This window comes from Hyposmocoma kahamanoa, unplaced genomic scaffold (assembly GCF_003589595.1).
Source record: "Hyposmocoma kahamanoa isolate Upper Pololo Valley unplaced genomic scaffold, ASM358959v1 102, whole genome shotgun sequence".
In the NCBI taxonomy this organism is placed as follows: Eukaryota; Metazoa; Arthropoda; class Insecta; order Lepidoptera; family Cosmopterigidae; genus Hyposmocoma; species Hyposmocoma kahamanoa.
In genome coordinates, this window is record NW_020653337.1 from 2,913,611 (window position 1) to 2,935,164 (window position 21,554).

Below are 21,554 nucleotides of genomic sequence, written 5' to 3' on the forward strand. Positions count from 1 at the left end.
ATATGTATAATCTTGTCTTACTTGATATGCGACATTTGGCATGTAACGTGCCCGTAAATAGAGTCTACACGAGTCGATTTACGTACATACTCACACACCTACACTTAGGTCATGCAAAAACAGAGTGATTTTGAAAATCGGTTTTTTGGGTTTTTAATTTTCGGTTACCCGGTTTTTCGGTTTTTTGGATACTTTGCTATTGTCCCTCAAATAATTCTTTAAGAGTGTCAGAAAACTGAAAAAACATCAAATCAGTTTGGGGGATTCTTTTTATTATGGAATTCACAGCTTCAATGAGAACAATCAACTTCTCGAAATATAATAAAAAACAAAATCTACAACGCTAATATTCTAAAATTAATATGCATTTTCAGAGACAAGCAATTCACACAAAAAATTCACAGAACATCTTCTTCAGTCTGATTCTATGTAGTATGTAGTGTTACCAGGGTTAGGCTTGAAAATCAGAGATACGAATATAACTATTGTTAAATTTCATTAACAGATCATGTTTTTATTTCTGAAATAGGTTGCGGGTAAAAAAGAAAGCTTTGTCTCTAATGTCGCTATATTTCACGCTAAAACCAAACTTTAGCTTGCCAAACATTCGTAAAAATTACTTAATATAGCGATAGTGTATGCCATCGATACAATAACAAGTGACACGGTAAAGGTTCTAAGTATAAGTTTAACGGAAGAAATATTTATATGGCCTACATTTATTTCTCTCGAGAGTTTGGGTGTAATTTGTGGTTGTCTATGTGTGTGTCCATGACACCCGCAACATAGGTTTTCCTTAGTGCGGGGCTATGTTGAGTGTGTGCATTATTATTATAATAACAAGAATCCAAGCTTTAGTCTAGTTCTTGACCCGTTTGTTACTTCTTCCTTTCTGAAGCGTGACGTCACTCGTAAAGGTGCTAATAAATATTCCAAAATCATAATGCCATAGTCATGTTACATTTTTACCACTCCATATCGAACACCTGCGTGTTCTCACGGCACTATCGGGTCTGTGTAGGCCTCTTCATGTACATTTAATTGAACTATGGTTAATGTTACCATTATTATTACACGAATTGAAGTAGCTATACTAAGCTTCAGATTGGTTCCAAGAGCGTGCCTTGACAGACGCTTGTCTATTTTTTTTTTATTAAACTATGTGACGCGATAACGGGATGCGGAGGAGGCGTCTCACCACGCGCACGACTGTACTTCATTCCAGGTTTCGTCATTAGAAATATTTTTTTTACTCTCAAAGAGATAATATAGACGGAAGAATCTTGCTAACCACTTGAGGCGGTCGCATTTTGTGTGACGTGTCGTTTCCCGCACAAATGCAGACTACTGTATCTGCTAAATATGCCATGTATCGTTCGCCGGTTCTTGAGCCTAAGTCCCTGACCCAGGCTGACTGTTTTATTGCCAGGAAATAAAACCACTCCGAATCAAAATATTTAAATTTATATTTCATGCCATGGGATAAGGGAGAATCTAAAATAAACAACCAAAATAATAATAATAAGTAATCTTTGTTTACTAAAAATTTTTTTTTTTTTATAATGTCAAGTGACAGTATGAACAAGTCGTGCGCTTAGGATTTGCAGCGCCAGCAGCAATTTTAAGTCGCAATGATCTGGAGGACACTTGCATTGCGCCCGTCGCTCTGAGACGATAAGTTGACAATTCCCATGTGCCTGTGATTTCACCAGCACTCTTACCCTTCAAAACTGGGACGCAGTAATGTACTTATTACGGCTCAGCAGCCGCAATGGCGGTTTGTGGGAAGTAAACTAACACAAATCATATCCTTGGCATAATAAAACCACATAGACCATACCAGAGTTATTGCTGATGCGGGGTTTTTACTCATCATCGGATGCTGTAGCGGATTTTATGTATTTAAAAAAAAACGCGAAAAATGTACATCGTTACTGAATCTGTATACATGAAAAAGCTTAATATTTTATTTCAATGTTTTTTTTACTCTTTATTTATTTAGGGGTTTGATCATTATTGAACATGTCAGCCGCATTAGAAAAACACTTAATAAAATCCAGACATAAATCAAAATACTACCTAACCAAACATGTGTACAAAATCTCCGCGCACTACATGTTGGCTCCGATAAAACAGATTGAAACCACGGAACGGAAACCACACTGCGCAAAAAACCGCGCCCTGATAAGTTCCGTCAGTACACACTCACACACACTCCATGAGCAAATGATGCACATCCTCAGGAATCCCACACACTTCGCAATTCGGTGAGTTCACCCTCCGCATCAAATACAAAAATTTGTTTAATGGAACTTGTCCGGAGCGAAGCCTATGCGCGCTGAGAATTTGACCACTGCTTAACTTAACGTGGTCAAACCAAGGGACACGAAGAAGTGATAACTATTAATAAAAGAATCAATTTTGCATAAAAACAATAAATCTGCCTACCGTTCTGGAATTTTTCAGAGTTATATTTTAAAAATAATAAAGATACATGTTAAACTTTAAAACAGCTGTGCTGCATTTTTTACTTGCAGTCTGTTTCTGGAAGGTTTGTAAATTATTCCAGCGTGCCTTTTTAGGTCATGTCACAATTGAAACATCCACAGTGAATATTAGCATCGATGAATGAGGATCCTGATATTCGCAACAACCTGGATCATACGTCAAAAGCGCTTTTATTGCAAGACAGTCACGAACATAATACGCTATTACACTGACTACATTAAACAAATTATATATTATGTGAAATCTTATATTATAACCCTTCTATTTAAAAATAACAAAGTTATCGACAAATTTCGTTCTTATAAAATCTTTAAACGTGCCACCAGAAACTCTGCCTTAATAACCCACAGAGTATAAACAGCTATTCCGGAGTCATTCACCATTTTTCCAATCTAATATTCAATTTAGCTGATGTTTTCAACAGTGACGCGAAGTGCCAACCACACCTGCATTTTCTCATGCAGCCGTCTAGCTTTGCACCTATTTATTATACGCTAGTCAAACATTGCTAATACTTTAACTTCTTTTGTTTATTCGTTTTTATAATAGCCAATGTTCAATAGGCCATAAGTCAATTGGTGAAAGGTTAATAGGCCAAAAGTCGATAGGCCAAAAGGTCGTTAGAGTTAGGAAAATGACAATGTGTTATTTTGTCGTTTAAAAAGTGACTGTTTGTTTAGCTTCAGTTGTAGCTTTGCTGACTGTCGTGAATGGAAAGTAACAATGTTTCCACCGCCATTAGCGGGATATATTTTTGTGGTATTTAGTAACGGGACGAATAGATCGTATGCCTAGTGGTAAGCTTTAAATCATAGGTTCCCAAACTTATTGGCTCACCGCCCACTTAGGCAAGATAATTTCAAGGCCCACCACCACAAAAAAGAATTATTGAAACACGTATTTTTTATGTTAACACAAAAATCACAAGGAAGAAAAATTATACATTAATTTGAAATAATAATGACACAGAGAGACAGAGAACGATTGGAGGCATTTGAGATGTGGTGCTGGAGAAAAATGGATGGAATCAGTTGGACGGACCAATGAGGAGGTGTTAAGAATAGTGAATGAAAGGAGAAGTTTATTAAAGACAATAGAGAACCGAAGGGGGAAAATGTTTGGTCGTCTGATGCGTCACGACAATTTTCTTAGAAACATAATAGAAGGGAAGATCGAAGGAAAGAGAAGCAGAGGAAGACCGAGACGAGTTATTTAGATAAGATAAAGGAAAAAGTTAATGTCGTGTCGTATCAGGAAATCAAGGCTAAAGCGCTAAACAGAGATGGTTGGCGATTACTCCACCGACAAGAGTTTAGCACTTAAATAAAAAGAAGAAGAAAGATATATATAAATCACACTACATGTGTAGTTTATATAGATAATTTTCAGTTGGACGGACCAATGAGGAGCTGCTAAGAATAGCGAATGAAAGGAGAAATTTATTAAAGACAAAAGAGAACTGAAGGGGAAAAATATTTGGTCATTTTTTTTTAACTATTCTTTTCATTAGCACTAGATTCCACATTTCCGAAATAGTTAACTGTTAACCTTTTTATTGTAAATGTGCGTGAGTAAATGTGCTTATGACTTTTTGTTCGTGATTTTGTTGTAAAGCGTAAACGATTTTTTTTTTGCAATCGAATTGAAAAAGTAAAGTTGGTACGTTTTAGTTCCTCAATTAAAAATATACTATTTCGTTACTGCCAACGTCTAAATAATCTGCTTGTTTAACTGCCTCCGTGGCCGAACTGTTAACACACAAGAGGTCTCGAGTTCGATTTCCAAGCCGGGAGAAATATTTGTATGGCCTACATTTATTTCTCTCGTGAGTTTAGGCGTAATTTGTGGTGTCTATGTGTGTGTCATGGCACCCGCGACACAGGGTCTCCCTAGTGCAGAGCTATGTTAAAAAATATATATCACGAATTGTTTACCGTACTGTGTCAGTACCACAATGGTATTTGAAGCTTATCGTGGCTCGAAAGACCCCTACAATATTTACGCAATGTTACTAAACAACTTTGCCACGTTGAACTGTGTTTACCTGTAGAGTACCAAATACATTGACGATAATGAATGGAGTACAAATGAGCAAGAAGCGCGTCACCATCAATTATTTCATTAAGCTTCTAGAACAGACAGGCAATTTCTAGACAACCAAAAATTGGTCAATAACCACTTCATTCTCACGATATGAGCTTCTATTTGTATTGACGTTATTGTTTATTTTTCTATTTCATTAACTGAACTGATAATGTGCGTGCGTAGTTTTATATTAATTTAATGGGTTTTTTTTCTTGTATTTTATTAGCTAATTGTATAAATGTACTGACTTTCGTTTTGATAAATATATTCGACAGAATTATGTGACACATTAAGGGTGTTCCGTAGTAACTTGGGAATTTAAAAGACGTTAATAAGTAAGCTAACAAGTGATGTGATGAACAAGTCATGCGTCTGGTGTTAAGCGACACGTCTGCTCATAGCAGTCGCAGTGGCGCTCAGAGCTTTAAATTGCAAAGATCTGAGGAACACTGCCAGTGCGCCTGTCACCTTAAGGCATCAAGTTGACAAGTTCCATGTGCCTGTAACTTTACCAGCATACTTACCCTTCAAAAAAATTACGTTCATATGACTACTTTGAGACAAAAATAGGTAAGGTGGCAGTACTTCCCTGGACGAACCCTTTGACAAGAAGATCTACTGCTACTAAAAATAAATAACATAAATACTGCCACCTTACCTATTTCTGGTGCCAAGCAGTAATGTGAGCATTACAGCGTTCCGGTTTTAAAGCGTAAAGGTGCTGGTGAAATACAGGCACATGTGACTCGTGTGACTCATGTGAGGCGCAGTGGCAGTGTCCCTCATCTTGCGATTTAAAGCTCTAAGTGGCACTGCAACTGTTATAAACAGGCGTGTAGGTTACCACCAGGTGCACGACTTGTGCGTACCATCACTTGATATTATAAAAAAAATGTTTTTAGTAAACAAAGAGTACTATCATTATTTTGGTTGTTTATTTTAGATTGTCCCTTATCCCATGTCGTTAAAGATAAACTTAGATTTTTTTAGTTCGGAGAGTTTTTATTTCCTGGCAATAATACAGTCAGCCTGGGTCAGGGACTTAACACACAAGGACAGGGGCTTCAGAACCGGCGAACGACACCTGTCATATCGAACAGATACAGCTTTCTGCATGTGTGCTGGAAACGACAAATCAAACGAAAAGCAACCACCTCAAGTGATTAGCGAGATTCTTCCGTCTATATTATAGTCTCTTTAAGAGTAAAAAAATATCTCTAATGACGGTGACCCGCGAAGTACCTTGAAAAACAATCGCGCGCCTGGCCAGACGCCTATCATAACTGTTGCACTGCCACTCAAAGCTTTAAATTGCAGCGTTCAAGCGAGGTAAGGGGCACTGCATTGCGCCCGTTACTTTGAGACATAAACTTGACAAGTCTCACGTGTTTGTTTCACCAGCTCTTCAAAATTACGACGTCAAATTAGACGTGGAATGGTTATGATAGCAAAAATCCCATACTTTATAAAAATCCCAAACGAGACAATATAATGGTGTAGGGGAACTATTTCCTTGTATTACAGCCTCTATCTTCCGATAAGATAGCCTAGGCTAGGATTGGTAGGGCAAAAGAACTTGAAATACTGACCGTCGCAGTCACAAATTTAATATGACGTCATGCGTCATTATATAATCGATGGGCATCAATAAGGGAGGTCTATCGATCGCACGGTTAACATACAATGTCACCTGCTGGTAAACAAGTGATGAAGGACAATCGTGTTTTTGTATTAGTCAGTTTGTCCGACATGCGGTGATGAAGTCGGTTACAATGGAAATAGCGGAAGTTTAGAAATTTACAGCTTTCTAACAAACAATAAAGGCAAACAAAATAATAACATTTCTTTGAAATGAAAAATTGACTGACAGTGAGCCGTGGCCATTGTAGGGACATGTAAATAATTTGAAATGTAGACAAACCATGTCTGAATAAAACAAATATACGCCTATGTTTAACAGTCGCAAAACCTAAGAACTCGATATGAACATCTACGCCACGGAAATTTTGTTAATACTACTACACGTAAAGATGTACCTTGTTAAAATAGTACCTTAAATCGTTTATAGTGTCCACATTTACAGTTAAAAATGAGTCTCTATAGCTTCACCAGCCAGTTAACATAGACTGGTGGGAATAATTTCATCGTGTAATCACAGAAGCAATAGTAAGAGAACATAAAAAAATTAGATAAAATGAAATAAGAAGACATCACATACAGTGACATAAGTTGTTATGACAAAGCTTGTTACGATCATAATTGCAAGAAAATTACCAATTGCCAGAGTAAAGTTGCTTGTTCAATAAAAGGACAAAAAACGTGTCGTGAAATGGACGAAAAAAGGTAAAAAATAGAATAAATAGTTCAATAACTGTCCGTGAAACGTCCATGTCCACTAGAGCAGTTATACGCGTAAAAGCGAAAACAGATCGTGGGTATAAGAGCAGCAATGATGATTATGCTTTACAATTTTTCTGTTACTCCTGGTTTTTTAGTCAATGACTAAAAATATAATGCAATAATAATTACCTTGAACATCAACGGAAAAAAATTGTCAATCATTCGATCGTTCGACAATGTGATTACTTCCGGACTGTTCACTCCTTTTAATATTAATTTGCGTTATTTCCGTATTATTTTTAAATCAAAATACTCGTGATTTATCATAATTCTGTGTTGACTATATATTTTAACACGTTTTGGAAGCGTAATTGGTGAACAAGTGGCTATTGAAGTTTCATGGCCACAATGGATATTAAGTGAACCGTGCGTGAAGAACATAAAGAATATTTACTTTCACATTATATATAAAAATAAATTGTTTCGCGTATAATTTGATCGTGAGTCTAAAGATAAATGAGTATAATTTATGATGGAAATAACTAATTACTTAGTTTCATAATAAAAAATAGTAAAAAATATACAGCCCGGTTTTTCTAAAAAGCTCGTCTTAGTGTTGTTATTCTAAAGGCTTGAAAGATATTGTTTCCGAGTTAAATGTAAGTAAAGAAGACGCATTCAAGTTTTCGCAGAAGCAGCGGCAGCTTCTTATTATTTCTACTGCGATGTTGAGGTATTGGGAAATCATGTATAAAGAAAGAATGAATACTCCCTACGACAGTTCTCAAACAGTGACTTTGGATTGTAGCATTCTATTTTTTTTTATTGACAGTTGACTAACGCGTAGCCACTATCTCACCTAATGTTATGTGCTTATTAAATGCCTATTCACTATTGGAAATAAATTGGAATAGCACTAAATCGTAGCTTTCCATTTGCATTGCAGTATTCCATTTCTTTGTCGTTAGCATTAGGAAGGAAGAAGTAAGACAAATATCAAGAGAATAAATGGGAAGAAAAATACCAGTAGTTCGGTCAACAGAACTGTACAACAGAACTAGTGGGATTAACGGTGCATGATAAGCCAATGATACAAGAAATAATCGACTGCAAGGGTGACGGTGGGAAGAAGTCTTTCTTGCGATGATCGAGCCTTAGCAGCTTCTTCTCCACAATACAGTCTTTGGCAGTTAGCCTTTAGCTTTACACTCCGCCGACTGCAAGTCCTAAAACCGTATGGAACTTGAATGGAGTCGCTTACGGCTTCACACAAGGCCAGACGTCGTATTGACACGTGACAGCAAGAACTGTGTATGATGCAACATTGGTTGTAGGTATTCGTCAATGGTATTAGGGCAATCGTGATGATTCTTTCAACTATTACCATTAATTCATTCTTCCCCCGACGTTTCAGAGCCCATATACACCCATGGTCACGAGTTGACTGTGAAGCGGCTTCGGTGGTCTAGCGGTTTGCACCATGGGAGCTAGATCCATTTCTTTCCAGTAGGTATGTTTGGCGCACCCTGGTCAACAATCTGCGAGTACCTTACGCCGACAGAGAAACCTTTGACCACTGTGGCAGGCATTATAATGGATGCCATAGATACGATAAGAAGATCAAGACGTAATAAGCTTAGCGTAACAGTGGGTTTGTTCTCGGACTCGCTAGCCAGTCTCCGCAAGGCACTGGTAAGCTAGTGAACTCACTATTATCTAAATTGTAACTTGTTATTCTTTTTGCAGCGTTCTCTTGCTCAAATACTACTTTTGCATGTAGATAAAGACTCCTACCAATATAAAATGTCACTAAAAAGAGTGACTGAAATAAAGAAGATGATATTGAAGTTTTGTGGTATTGTAACTTCGTGCCACCTGAATCTATGTACAGCAGAATGTTTATTGATAAGTTTAAAGTTGACTGTTTCAAACAAAAAGGTTGCTTGGCAAATCTCCATTATAGGCTTAATCAAGTTTAAATTAACTTGATTAAAGAAACTAACAAGCGTGACTTGAAACCATTGAAACAAATATCTGGTTTGGTTGAGTTAATCACTTTTTAAGTTTGTTTGTTTTCACTATGTGACTTTGTTTAATATGAATTTAATCATGTGATTGATTCAATGAAGAAATCGCCAAACAAGTTGGAAATACGATTGGATACTCAGAGTCGTATTCCAGAAGTCTATTCAATGTCAGGACTTGAGTATGATTTCAAGCACTGGAAATACGACCCTAATGGCAAGGACTTGAGCATGATTTCTAGTGATTTAAATCATACTCAAGTCCTGACTTGAGCATTGCGTAGAGTTCTGGAATTCGACCCTAGGTGACGGGACGAACAAGTCGTGCGCATTTTTGGACCCGGTTTTCAGCGAAGGAAAATACGGGGTTTTTAGGATATACGGTTTTGTTTTAAAAATACTAAAACGTTAATTCGTAACTCCTAATATCATCATACCGTGGTTAATAATGATAAATAAACTGAGGTCCCAGGTTTGATTCTCGGGCCGGGAGAAATATTTGTATGGCCTACATTTCTTTCTCTTGTGAGTTTATGTGTAATTTGTGGTTGTCTATGTGTGTGTCCATGGCACCCGCGACACAGGGTTTCCCTAGTGCTGGGCTATGTAGAGTGTGTGGGTTATTTATTTATAAACGCTAACTAAATGCTAGGAACTCGGGTACCTGGCTACAGTGCAGCAAGAACGTCCGCAAGCTGTATGCAGGTAACTTTGGGTTGCGAGGTAACCGTGTAACCGAAAAAACTGGTTTTCAAAATCACTCGGTTTTAGCAACTCTACTGCTACTAAAATACGATGATAAAGTCGTAATATAGTAGTAAAGGCGTATCGTGTGCGAAGCGTGTTAAAGCCTCCAAGTGGTTCAACTAATGAATTTATAAAGTCACGCGATATGCGATTTATATTGTACGATCACCACTTCTGGCTTCCACAAGGAAACCTGTCCGGCATTCCGAATGTTTACCGATGTAATTCGATAAAAAATATATGGACTATTTTCTTTTACGACGAAATTGTGTAATTACGTTTTAGTTATTTTTCTAACAAACACTGTCGCTACTATTGTAAATAAATTCACTTGTTTGCATTCTCTTGTTTGCGTACATAACTTTAAGCATGGGGTGCACGAAAAGAGCCACCCCTCACGACGTACCATTCCTTTCCTGTATGCTGTCGCACCCAGGCATTGGGTATATAACCAGAAATAGAGACGAAATGTCATTTGATTTGTTTGAAAACTATTCTGCCATATCATTACTGCGCTCCGATTGGCTAGCCCGAGTTCGAAACAATTGACGGGTGTCGTCAACTGTTTCACTTCAAATCGACCAGTTAACTTGAGCTTTGCTATAATGGACGAAAATTGCAAAATTACATTTTAATGTTTAATTACCGATGAAATGTGATTCCGTTTGTTTTGTAATTAGATGTTTTGCTGTTTTTCCCACACCACCGAATAGAACAGCACGGCATTGTTAGAGATATTATCTTTATTACAATAAATACAGAATATTTTCTGGAAAATATGGAGACGTACACACAGGTCAGTAGTTGGCCTGTCTATGTTTCAGTGCAAACGAGAGTTGATATTTATAAGAGCTGTATCGCTAATGTGTTACCAGGAATATATGACCCTTATTTAGTCTCTATTTCTGATTATATACTCGATGCACCCAGGGCAGCAATCGGCAAATACCTTACGCCGATCGACAAATATTTCACCGCGGTGGCAAATTATAGCATTTGCCATCGCTACGTGAAGAAGATCCTGTAAGGAGATATTACATTTCACGGGTTTCAGGAACTGAGATAGCTTCCTGAAGAGCTTGAAATAGGTTTTCATAGACGCACGCCTAAGGACTCTACCGATCTTGTCTGTAACACCTCCCACATCAGGTAAAATGGCAGGTCTTCGCTCGACTGTTGGTGGCTTCACATTGCGTCATTTATCTATGTATGGCTTCACATTGTATCATTTGTCTACGTATTTTTTTTAACCTCATCGTCATCGTGAGCATAAGGAGAAGGTTGAAGATTTTACACGTTTTCTAGGGGTCGGGAACCTTCTTCGACGTACAGGTTTCATCATGATACCATCGCTATCTACAAACACCCAAGTTATGATCACATGATCCGCCGCAATTCCAGGTTCAATTTTCGGTAATGAAATAAATTCTGCACTAGACTTCAGGCTAATACCCCAAGAGTTCAGTTTAAAAAGTGATTTAAATTGATGGCATATGTTTAGTGTGTACGAACGCCGCCGCGCCGGTAGATGGCATTACTTGCATTCTGTATCGCGCTATCAATAACACACGTTTGTTGTCTTTCGGATACATTTCGGAGAGATAATATTCTTATTAGTAGATCTGCTGTAAAGATGGTGAAGAGGATTGGACTTAATGATGAACCTTGCGGTACCCTTGCATAAGTGTTCTGAATGTCGAATACATTTTATCACAATTCTCATACTCCGTAACGATCATTAATTCTCTGTCTATAAAAAAAAAAAAATCCACTAACAGGCATTCGACGAAGACCCGTAGTTTTGATTTTGCTAGAAGCAATTCCGGGTGCAAACAATCGAAGGCTCCAGAGTAGTCCAGTAATATTATTATACTACTTAACCCAATGTCCGAGGCCTCAGAATGATCGTCAGTAACATGAAATAGAGCCGTTTCTGTTCTGTGACCTCTACAGAAACTAGATGATGGGGGGTTTTTATGTTTTCACAGTGCACACCTATTTTAACTCCTATATAGAAACCTAGTGCACACCTACGACACAGCGAAGATACTAAAAATTATAAAGTACAAACATTTTAATGACGAAGGGTCAACGTCTACAAACAATTTACCATTCCATAACAATAATGAATAAGTACTAAAGGATATGAAGAAAATTACTGGAAATACTTACGCACAAGCGTTAACAATGCGATGAAAGGCGAACCAAAACGTGTCCATTGTACTCGCTTCAAGAATAAATTTATAACACGTCATTAAGAGGCGGGTTGTATTACAGTTCGTTGATCCCATAATACGTAGCAAATAACTGAGTCAGCAGGTGAACTTAGTTAAAAGTGAATAGAGTTAGCTAGTCATGTTTTAATTGATAATTTTGTTAGTCACTTGCTATGCATAACGATGTGAAAGAACGTCACAATGGAAACCTGTATGATGGGTTAGAAATCTCTAATTAGAAATTGATCTTCTCGCATCATTCAAACTAAATTGGTGGATTATATATACTTAGTGGTAAAGTTTATCGTTATTTACAACACTAATGTATTTCACGTACTATTCTGAGGAAAATTAATATGAATCAAACTGTGAAAACCGAGTGCTTTTGCACCATAGACGTAATAAAGCCGCATATACAAAATGACAATTTTTCAGGAAATAGATTTAAAGATTCAAAGCCTTATTTAGACAATCGCATACCATCGTCACTTTACGTCGGTTGAACGGTTATTCTATAAAAAACGCAACATTGGTGACGCAACGTAACACACCGCAACGTCCCTCCCCGCTTCGTCTCCTGGTCCCTTGTAAAATGCGTACGCGGTCCGACGCCGTGCGCCGTTTCAAAGCATCATGTGACATGTACTTCTAATTTATATATAGTACAACCGATAGGTAGTACAACTGGTAGCATATAGAAATATGCAAGTCTATCTGGAGTACAGCAGTGAAGTTTTGCAGATGACAAAGGTAGGGCAGTGGTAATTACCACTGTTTGGTTGGAAACCAGATGATTATTGCACAGACAATACAATACCTTACAATTTTAACGTAAAAAATATTTTATGAATTATCAAGAATCAATGTGCATCTTTGAAGAGACCGATTCGAGTGGACGCCTCCACTCGAAAGAGATTTGTCAGGAGGTTCATGGTCGCTTGGTATATGGTAATGCTATATGTTAACAATGAAATGTGTTAATATGATGCTCTATATTTCCCAAATTAATAAAAATGAAAATAAATAAAAGAAAAGTATGTTTGAAAAGCTCCTACAAATTTAGAAAAATAGTAATTATTCAATTATTTTTGTTTAATACTCGTTTAATAGTTTTCAATTACTGCAATGATATTATATTTATGCTCACTGCCTGGCTGACTCAAGAAAACCTTTCAGAGAATTCTCACAGATGGCGTTACGGCAAACAAGTCATTAAAAACCAAAAACAAGCACAGAAAAATTCGTAAGGTCCGCTAGTTCATAGTTCCGTGTTTTGCTGGAAGACGTTCGTTCGAATTCAGCAGGAATATTTTATTAATAACATACTTTTATTTCCAATTAGTAACTATCGCACTCTCATAAGATTTCTCATACAAATGTTCCAGTCATCGAGTACATAACCAGAAATAGAGACGAAATGTCATTTAATTTGTTTGAAAACTATTCTGCCATATCATTACTGTGACAACTGCGCTCCGATTGGCTAGCCCGAGTTCGAAACAAATGACGGGTGTTGTCAATGGGTGTCGTCAACTGTTTCACTTCAAATCGGCCAGTTAACTTGATCTTTGCTATAATGGACGAAAATTGCAAAATTACGTATTTAATATTTTATTACCGATGGAATGTGATTCCGTTTGTTTTGTAATAAGATGTTTTGCTGTTTTCACACCACCGAATAGAACAGCACGGCATTGATAGAGATTTTATCTTTATTACAATAAATACAGATTTTTTTTGGAACATACGGAGACGCACGCACAGGTCAGTAGTTGGCCTGTCTATATTTCAGTGTAAACGGGAGTTGATATTTATAAGAGCTGCATCGCTTATGTGTTACCAGGAATGTATGACCCTTATTTCGTCTCTATTTCTGGTTATATGCTCGATGGCGCCAGTATAACCTGACGCATAGCCAAGCGATGTTTGACAAGACCTATGCCTCTATCACTTAGAGGATGGAAAAAAGTGGTCTAAGCTCTATCATGAGGTTTTGACAGTTATCGTTAACGACTGCGTAAAATCTTTGTATACAAAATGTTGTTTCTTCTTATGACCGCCAGGGGCGCTGTATACAAAATTGTGAAGTAATTTACGCGATCGCATGCGCCAACTGTCACAGTAAATTCGTGGTACACTGTGTTTTAAGCAGGAATTAATACGAGTATTTATGATTCCTAACAGCCGGTAGAAAAAGTTTTATGTCTGTGTAATAAGAGCGAAAAAGCATTTCGCGTCGGCGCGGCTATCTGAACTGAAACAAAAAAACCCTTCATCTTTTTAGCTCTTATTGCATGGACATCAAGCTTTTTCTGATCAGCACAAGCTAGGGGATGCAATACCGGGGTCTTCGAATACCGGGATCCCTCACCAATTTCGCGGGATCCCGCGGTATTTACGGGATAACGGGACAATTGGTTTTGTATTGAGAAATGGAAAAATCTTTCGTAGCGTTCGGGTGAAAATACTTATTTACAACAGCTCAGTTAAGACTGTACTTGAATATGGAAGTGTGGTGTGGCGACCCCACTATGCTGTTCACTCATTGCATTTGGAGCGTGTCCAAAAACGCTTTTTATGGCTTTTAACTTTCTGTGCTGGTCTTTCCAAAAAACTTAAATCTTACGATAGGAGACTTGCGCATTTTAAAATTACTCCCCTTTCGAAGCGCCGAGAACTATTACATATGGTTTTCCTTTATAAAATTATTCACAACAAGGTTGACTGTCCACAACTGCTTGGTAATTTAAACTTTAAGATTCCCGCCAGACTTCCGAGATTTCAAATAAGGCTTTTTCACCCACCTCGTCGTAGAACAGTATTAGGTTCCAATTCCCCCATAGCTCGTACGTCCAATTTATATAATGACTGCTCCAAACATGCGGATATTTTCGTTGACTCACTGCTAGGTTTCGAAAACAAAATTCTTAATTTTCTTGGTTCGGACACATAGCATACTCTATTATTTAGTATCTGAATCGTGTTCTATATTTTGCTTATAAAAAGGTCTTCCTAAATTATTTGTTATTTATTAGTTTTAAAATTATTTTTTACTTTTCTAACCCTGTTTAAACATTTTCTTTTGCATGAGGTGCTCACCTATAATTAGTTACGCAATTAGACTAAGTTTTTCAAATGTATTAATACCTACATGAAATATTGTAGTAACTGTTGGTGTGCCTAATAAATAAATTAAAAAAACGCATAAGCAGATTAAATGTGTTGATCCGCGCACTTGAATCGTTTTAACCCGTGTCGTCTGCGTAAAAAAACACGCTGTGTATATAGGCTCTTATATCTATGTATATAAAAACTTTGCAAAAGTTACTGTTGTGTGGAAGTACTGTTTGAAGGTGGAAAATTCACAGATGGCGAAATGTAGCTTGAGTAAATCGCCAATTAAAACAACAGGACGTTTTATTAAGGACTGGCGTGTTCATTTAGCGTCAAAACATAAAATTTAAACCAAGTAAAAAAAATGGAACATTTATTTATAAACCTCTCTAGGTCTTAAAGGTGGTACCCTTGTTTAGAATGTTTCAACAAGAACTTTGTTTTGTAAATCAAAATAAAACTATAAATTTAGATGACAATGATTCAATTTTTAATTTATTTAACAGCCACCGCAACTTTGAATTTATTGCAAACCAAATTTCCCGATTGCATAATTTCACGAAATTCTGCCGTTAAGTGGCCAGCTCGATCATGTGATTTAACACCGCTGGATTATTTTTGAAGGGGTTATTTAAAGACAGAGTCTATACGGAGCCAATCGAATCGATTGCAGCCGTAAAACTCGAAATTCATCAAGTGATTAACGAAGTAGACCACCATTTTGTCTAAAAGTGATTAAAAACTTTGATACAAGAATCGACACCTGTAACTGTGGTCGTGGTGGACATTTGTCAGGTATCATTTTTTATTCGAAATTGCCAAACCTTACTTTTTTTAATACAATAAAAATTTGATTCATTCTCATCCAAATTTACTGTTTTATTTTGATTTATAAAACAAAGTTCTTGTTGAAAACCCTTTATTTTGATACATGCGGATAAAAAGGCGCATATCTTCAGTTAGCCTACAACGCACAAATGACGGTTATTCCTATCAAAGTGGAAGCATAAGAAGCCTTTTCCCCTAATGGCTACCTAGTTTGTAAGGTCAGGAAACGTTTAACCATTTAGCTGATGAAACTATTAATACCTTATCGTTTTTGGCGAAGTTAGTTCAAAAATAATTCTTAAATTTACCTTATTATGATAAATTGAGGTTGATCTCAATAAAGCCCTTCGCAAAACTTGTAGTTTGATGATATGACCTATTTTTCTTGAAATCTATCAGCATTGTGCGGGATCTAGCAAGTACCAAAATCCCGTGGGTACAGAAACTGTCAATCCCGCAAATATCAAGACTGAGTGAGTGAGTGACTAGCCGACTGTGTTAAAAATTGTGGTGAGTCCCTTATGTGGTCATTTTTATTGTAACGTGGAATACGAGTACATTTTACCGACTGAAACTTAGGACAATCGGTATGGAATACTATAGATTCGTTGGTATATTGAAATCACTTTCATAAAACCAAAGCAGTTGTTTGCGACAGTACTGTAGAGTAAAGAAATAAAACTAACAGTTCAGTTTATTAATTTAACAGCCGAGGACTCGCAGACATGTGATTTAATAATAAAATATGCACGAACCAAATTTCCTTTAATACCCGACCACTGGACGAGGGGTATAATTTTTGAAATGGATTACGAGGTACGAGTAAATAGATTATATATTAAATCTTTTTTATAATATTTTTATTTGACGTTCTTTTTATTTATATTTTATTTATTATATACTTGATACTGTGTGATACTTCAAATAAGAGGTAATGTATATTCAACTGCTTTTATACTTACAATGACGTCATAAGTATATTTCTTATTTATGATACCAAGTGCCTAACTTGCCCTAGGGCCTTACCATGACCTCTTATTACAGTTTTTTATTACAGTATAGGTTTGTAATGACAAAAAAGCGGGATGGTGATATACTTCATGTAGCGCTGTCTCACAACGAGTCATTTTAGGTCCTAAACTGAATAGTAATAAGAGTTCATGGCAGGGCCCCTGGGCTCAATGATTTACATACGTATCCAACTAGATATACATATTTTACACAGGCCAAGGCACACGTTTGCGCGGCGGCGGTGTCTTACATAGAATTTGTCTCAATAAATGCAGGGGAATAATACAAAAAAAAAATTACTAAAAGCGAAAAAAATACACAGTGTGGAAGAGATTTTTTAAAATATGTTTTTTGTAACATTTTTAAAATAAAATTTAAAAAAAACAAACAAACAAACGAGCGATAGATTTGGTTGTAGATTATGTCAATTTTCTTTAGTCACTACGATGTTGTATACAATCAATATACAATGATCAAATATTTAAAAATTTAACACGGCGGTACGTGTAAAAATGGATTTACAAAAGGATTTCGTGGACTAGCCTGAGAATAGTTTGTTTTTAATTTCATAGTTTCGCAAAAATCAGGCGAAAAAAAAGCGATCGTTTCCGGGCAAAAAGAAAAAAGGGCTTGAAAAAAAAACATGTAAAGAAAGGCGCGATATTTTAGATAGATAGCTCCATTTTGTTGAAATACTGGCTAGAGTGTACTTCGTATTCTATAATCTAAAAAATTTGTATTCTTTTATATTATTCAAAAAACTTCTGATAAAATAACAAAAGACTTGAAATAAAATCACTAACTAATAAACAACCTTTTTGCCAATTTTGTCTAAATTTCCAAATTGTTAACATCCCTAACACGTTCACTAAACTCAACCAGTCACTTGAACTATCCAGAGAGTTAGAAATCAATGGACTCGGAACTCTAACGTCTACGGCAACAAATATTATAGAGAAATTCTGACGTCGGCAAATGCCCCGAATATATAATAAGTAGAACCAGACTGTTTGGAATAAACACATGTCAATTTAAAGCTGAGGCCAGTAGGGTCGCGAAAGCGCGAAATCTCTATGCGACAATAGCATTATATCGCGCTTTATATCACTTTCGATTAACTCGCGCACTATTATGCTCCTTGTGCTAGCCCTACAGGAGCCAAGTCAACTGCCCGAAAGTACACGCAGAAATGGCACGATCCTAACAAACACAAAATTGAAGTAAATGAATAAAGAGATGACAAGTGAGATGCAACTAGGTAATTCCTGTGGTAATTCCGTTCGCCAATACGTTTGATAGCCGCGAGGAGGACGACGGGGCGGGGTGGCCTGCTTCGTCGTGAGGGGAGGGGGAGGACGTAGCTCCTAGGTGCTGGGAGGCTTCCGGTGCGCAAAATCAATCTCGGATCCTTCCCACTAGAGCACCCGGGAAGGCCGGAGTCGGGGTCTAAGAAGCATAAATAGGAATTCCTTACGGAAAAAAGGTAAGTCCTGTGCTATGGCTCTCCTGGCTCCCCCTCTCCGTGATAGTAAGTAATTTGATTCGAAAATGAAATAGAATAAAAACTCTCTCGAGTCATAAGCTGGAGGCAAATAATTTTAACTTTTATTTAATATCCAACTTACGCTTAATTAAAAACTAGTAAAACATTTGTTTTACTATTTTTTTCGATTATTAGTAAGTACTTACCGCAATCAGCATATTGGTCTGGTCGAAGAAGTCAGCGACTGGCATCACGTGTTTGTAAAAGTTGCTTAGTTCCATCCTAGCCAAGCTGAGGACCACGTGGCCTAGCCGGGCGCCGTACTCAATCTGACGCTCTAGAACTCGCTGCCGCCAACTGACTAGGATTACCCCAGTTATTGTTTGGATCTGTTGACAAATGGTTAAAATAAGAGAGAAGGTAAGGGAATAACAAACTTTCATTATACAGAGTTCAACAACGCAGGACTATATTAGTAACATCATAAACAAAAACTTGATTTCAGATTTTCATACAACACCTTTAGATCAATTTCAATTTTAAACGATACCCAACTTGCCATTATTTGAAAAGTCGTGTCAATAGTTTGAAAAGTCGAGGACTATTACAAGTTTAGCAACCTCCTTTAGTTTCTAAGATAATTTTTGTTCACAAAAACATGTCATACATCATATCTACACAAAAATTGTCCCCAATCACTGGGCCAGTGCAAGGACTGCTGCTAGAAAGAATATCTCTCAAATTGTAAGTAAAATGACTGATTACATTTACAAATAATAATATGGAAACATCCTGCCTGCTAACATAAATAAAAGCAAAATATAAAAAATTAGAACACCTGAGGCTCGAACTCCAGACACTCAGAATTCATACTTTGTACAAAGAGGACACTAGACCATACCCTTGTATATGTGTGTAAGTAAGTTTCGAGCCGAAAAAATAGATTTTTATCTAATTGAAAGATTGTATATGAAAAGTTATATGAATTTTAAATGTATCATGAATTCCTCCAATCGCGTATACAATAAAAGTATAACTTTTGGCTACCAATTTTGCGAATATCGTAATAAACTATTATTTCGACTTACCAACGCTATCTAGTGGCTATTAGATTGCATAAAATCGTGACGGAATTATGTAATTTTCCGTGATTGTGTTTTAATCCTATTTTATAATTTTAATTTATTTTCGCGACGCAAACGCGATACAAACGCGATGCAAACGCGATACAAACGCGATGCATACGTGATACAAACGCGATGTAAGTTTTTAAATTAATTAACTAATTTACTTAATGTACCAATTTATTAATTTCACTTTTAAATTCAAAATTAACAAAAAAAATAATAATGTGCATAAACCTATACAGATTTTTCGTACGTAATGATTGAACATAAGCGTTTGCATCGATGCAATCGCTTGTAAATCGCAAGTGTAGCGATGCATTTTTGCATCACTGCTAAAATCCGCCGTGTGTAACCAAGTCTTACTCCCGAATTTAAAATCAAATAATCAGACTATAATACAATAAGAGCTGAGGTAGTCTTGTGAGAGAATGGTTGCTATTAGAGTTGCCACAAATAGTGATTTGGCCGAATACCGAACACCAAATATTCGGCCACGCTGTCGGCCGAAGCGCTGAATAGTTCGTAGTGAAGAAAAGTTCTACTGCACATGAGAATTATTTTTATTTGAAAACTGTTCGCCTTGATCGGACGGCAGATCCTTACAAGTGGTGGTCAGCAAAATCAAAACAGTATCCAAGCCTGTCAAAATTTGCTAACATTTATCTATAGTCTCCTGGCAGTAGTGTTTATAGTCAGAGGCTATTTTCAGAAGCACGAATTGTTTATGAAAAAAAGCTCAATCGTTTGTTACCAACCAATGCAGAAAAAAAAAGCTTTCATTCATCACAACCTGCCACTGATTGATTTTAAGTAGGTATTAACGCAACAATTTGTGATTAAAGCCCATGATACATTTTGAATAATATGTGCTTTTTTTTCATTATTTGATATTCGAATATTCAAAAAAGTGGCCGAGTAGGCCGAATACCGAATAGTAGCTGAATATTCGTGGCATCGCCAGTTGCTTTTGAATTGGAATTCTATGGCAATAATTTATGTACAATTTGAATTTCAGCAGCAATACCTTTCGCGAATGGTGGTAAGCCATTTGCTCTCACGTAAAATCCCCGTAGTGATAGCTTCTCAAGACATACGTCTTGGGCCATATGGCCCGTAGTGATAAAATACATATTTGACTTTTAAAGTGTGAAAAATTGCCAAATTGATTGAATAGCACATATGCACTTTTATTCGAATTTCGCCTCCAGTGCAGCGGAACAAGATCCGTCAATGTGTAGCTTGATGTGCTGCCGTCTGTACATAGAGAAGAGATTTGACACTTTTCCACATTTTCGGTTTCCTGCCCATTTTATAGTACACCGTTTATGAGTCGCTACAATCTCAAATGGCTTTGGAAAACATATATAGTCAAATTGAGGATATACACTGATTAGTATACGGTGTGAAAACACGATTCGTAAAAATTTTCACGATAGAATAAAATACACAAACTTACCTCGAAATTTTAGAAGAAAACCGCTGTATTCAATAAGTACTTTACATAGAACTACGATTTCTTTTTATATCAACTGAACTAAATAGAACACTATTCATTTCTCATTTTTCAAATGGCTCTAGTCTCGTTCGGGAAAATTTAACTTCAAGCTAAGGTAGTATCGATTTTAAGCAATTTACAACAAAATCGATCTAAGAAACAGAACGTGTTTACAAGGGACATGATGGCAAAATAGCTGAATCAACGATCAAGTTCATATAAAAAACATGCAAGCCAACAATTCAATCAAACCCTGACACTTTGTCACGACTATAGTGCTCGTGACATGTAAGCAACACGTCATTATCACGTTATGACCGATGTTATACTCAAATAAGAATGAGTCATGATTCCATGGGGCTATACCCACATTGTACAATTAAGCGGTATGGGGATACTTGATTATGGGGAAAACAACATTACAATATCAACACTAATCTGATAAAATTTGAAGTGACATTCTCTTTTTTGTCAATAGTTTCCGATTTAATTTTTTATTGAATTGATATTCAATTATTTTTTATGTGAAATTACCCCACTAGTTTGCTAGAATTATTAATAAAAGATCGAACACTC

At 36.6% G+C, this 21,554-nt stretch overlaps 1 protein-coding gene across 1 annotated transcript in view; it reads right to left on the reverse strand.

Moving 5' to 3' along the window:
• Positions 1-21,554, reverse strand: part of LOC113236692 — a 49,832-nt gene that overhangs the window by 23,940 nt on the left and 4,338 nt on the right. The window contains exon 2 of the mRNA XM_026472852.1: positions 18,563-18,745. Within this exon, the coding sequence (XP_026328637.1) occupies positions 18,563-18,745 (183 nt within the window). The remainder of the gene's footprint in view (positions 1-18,562; positions 18,746-21,554) is intronic.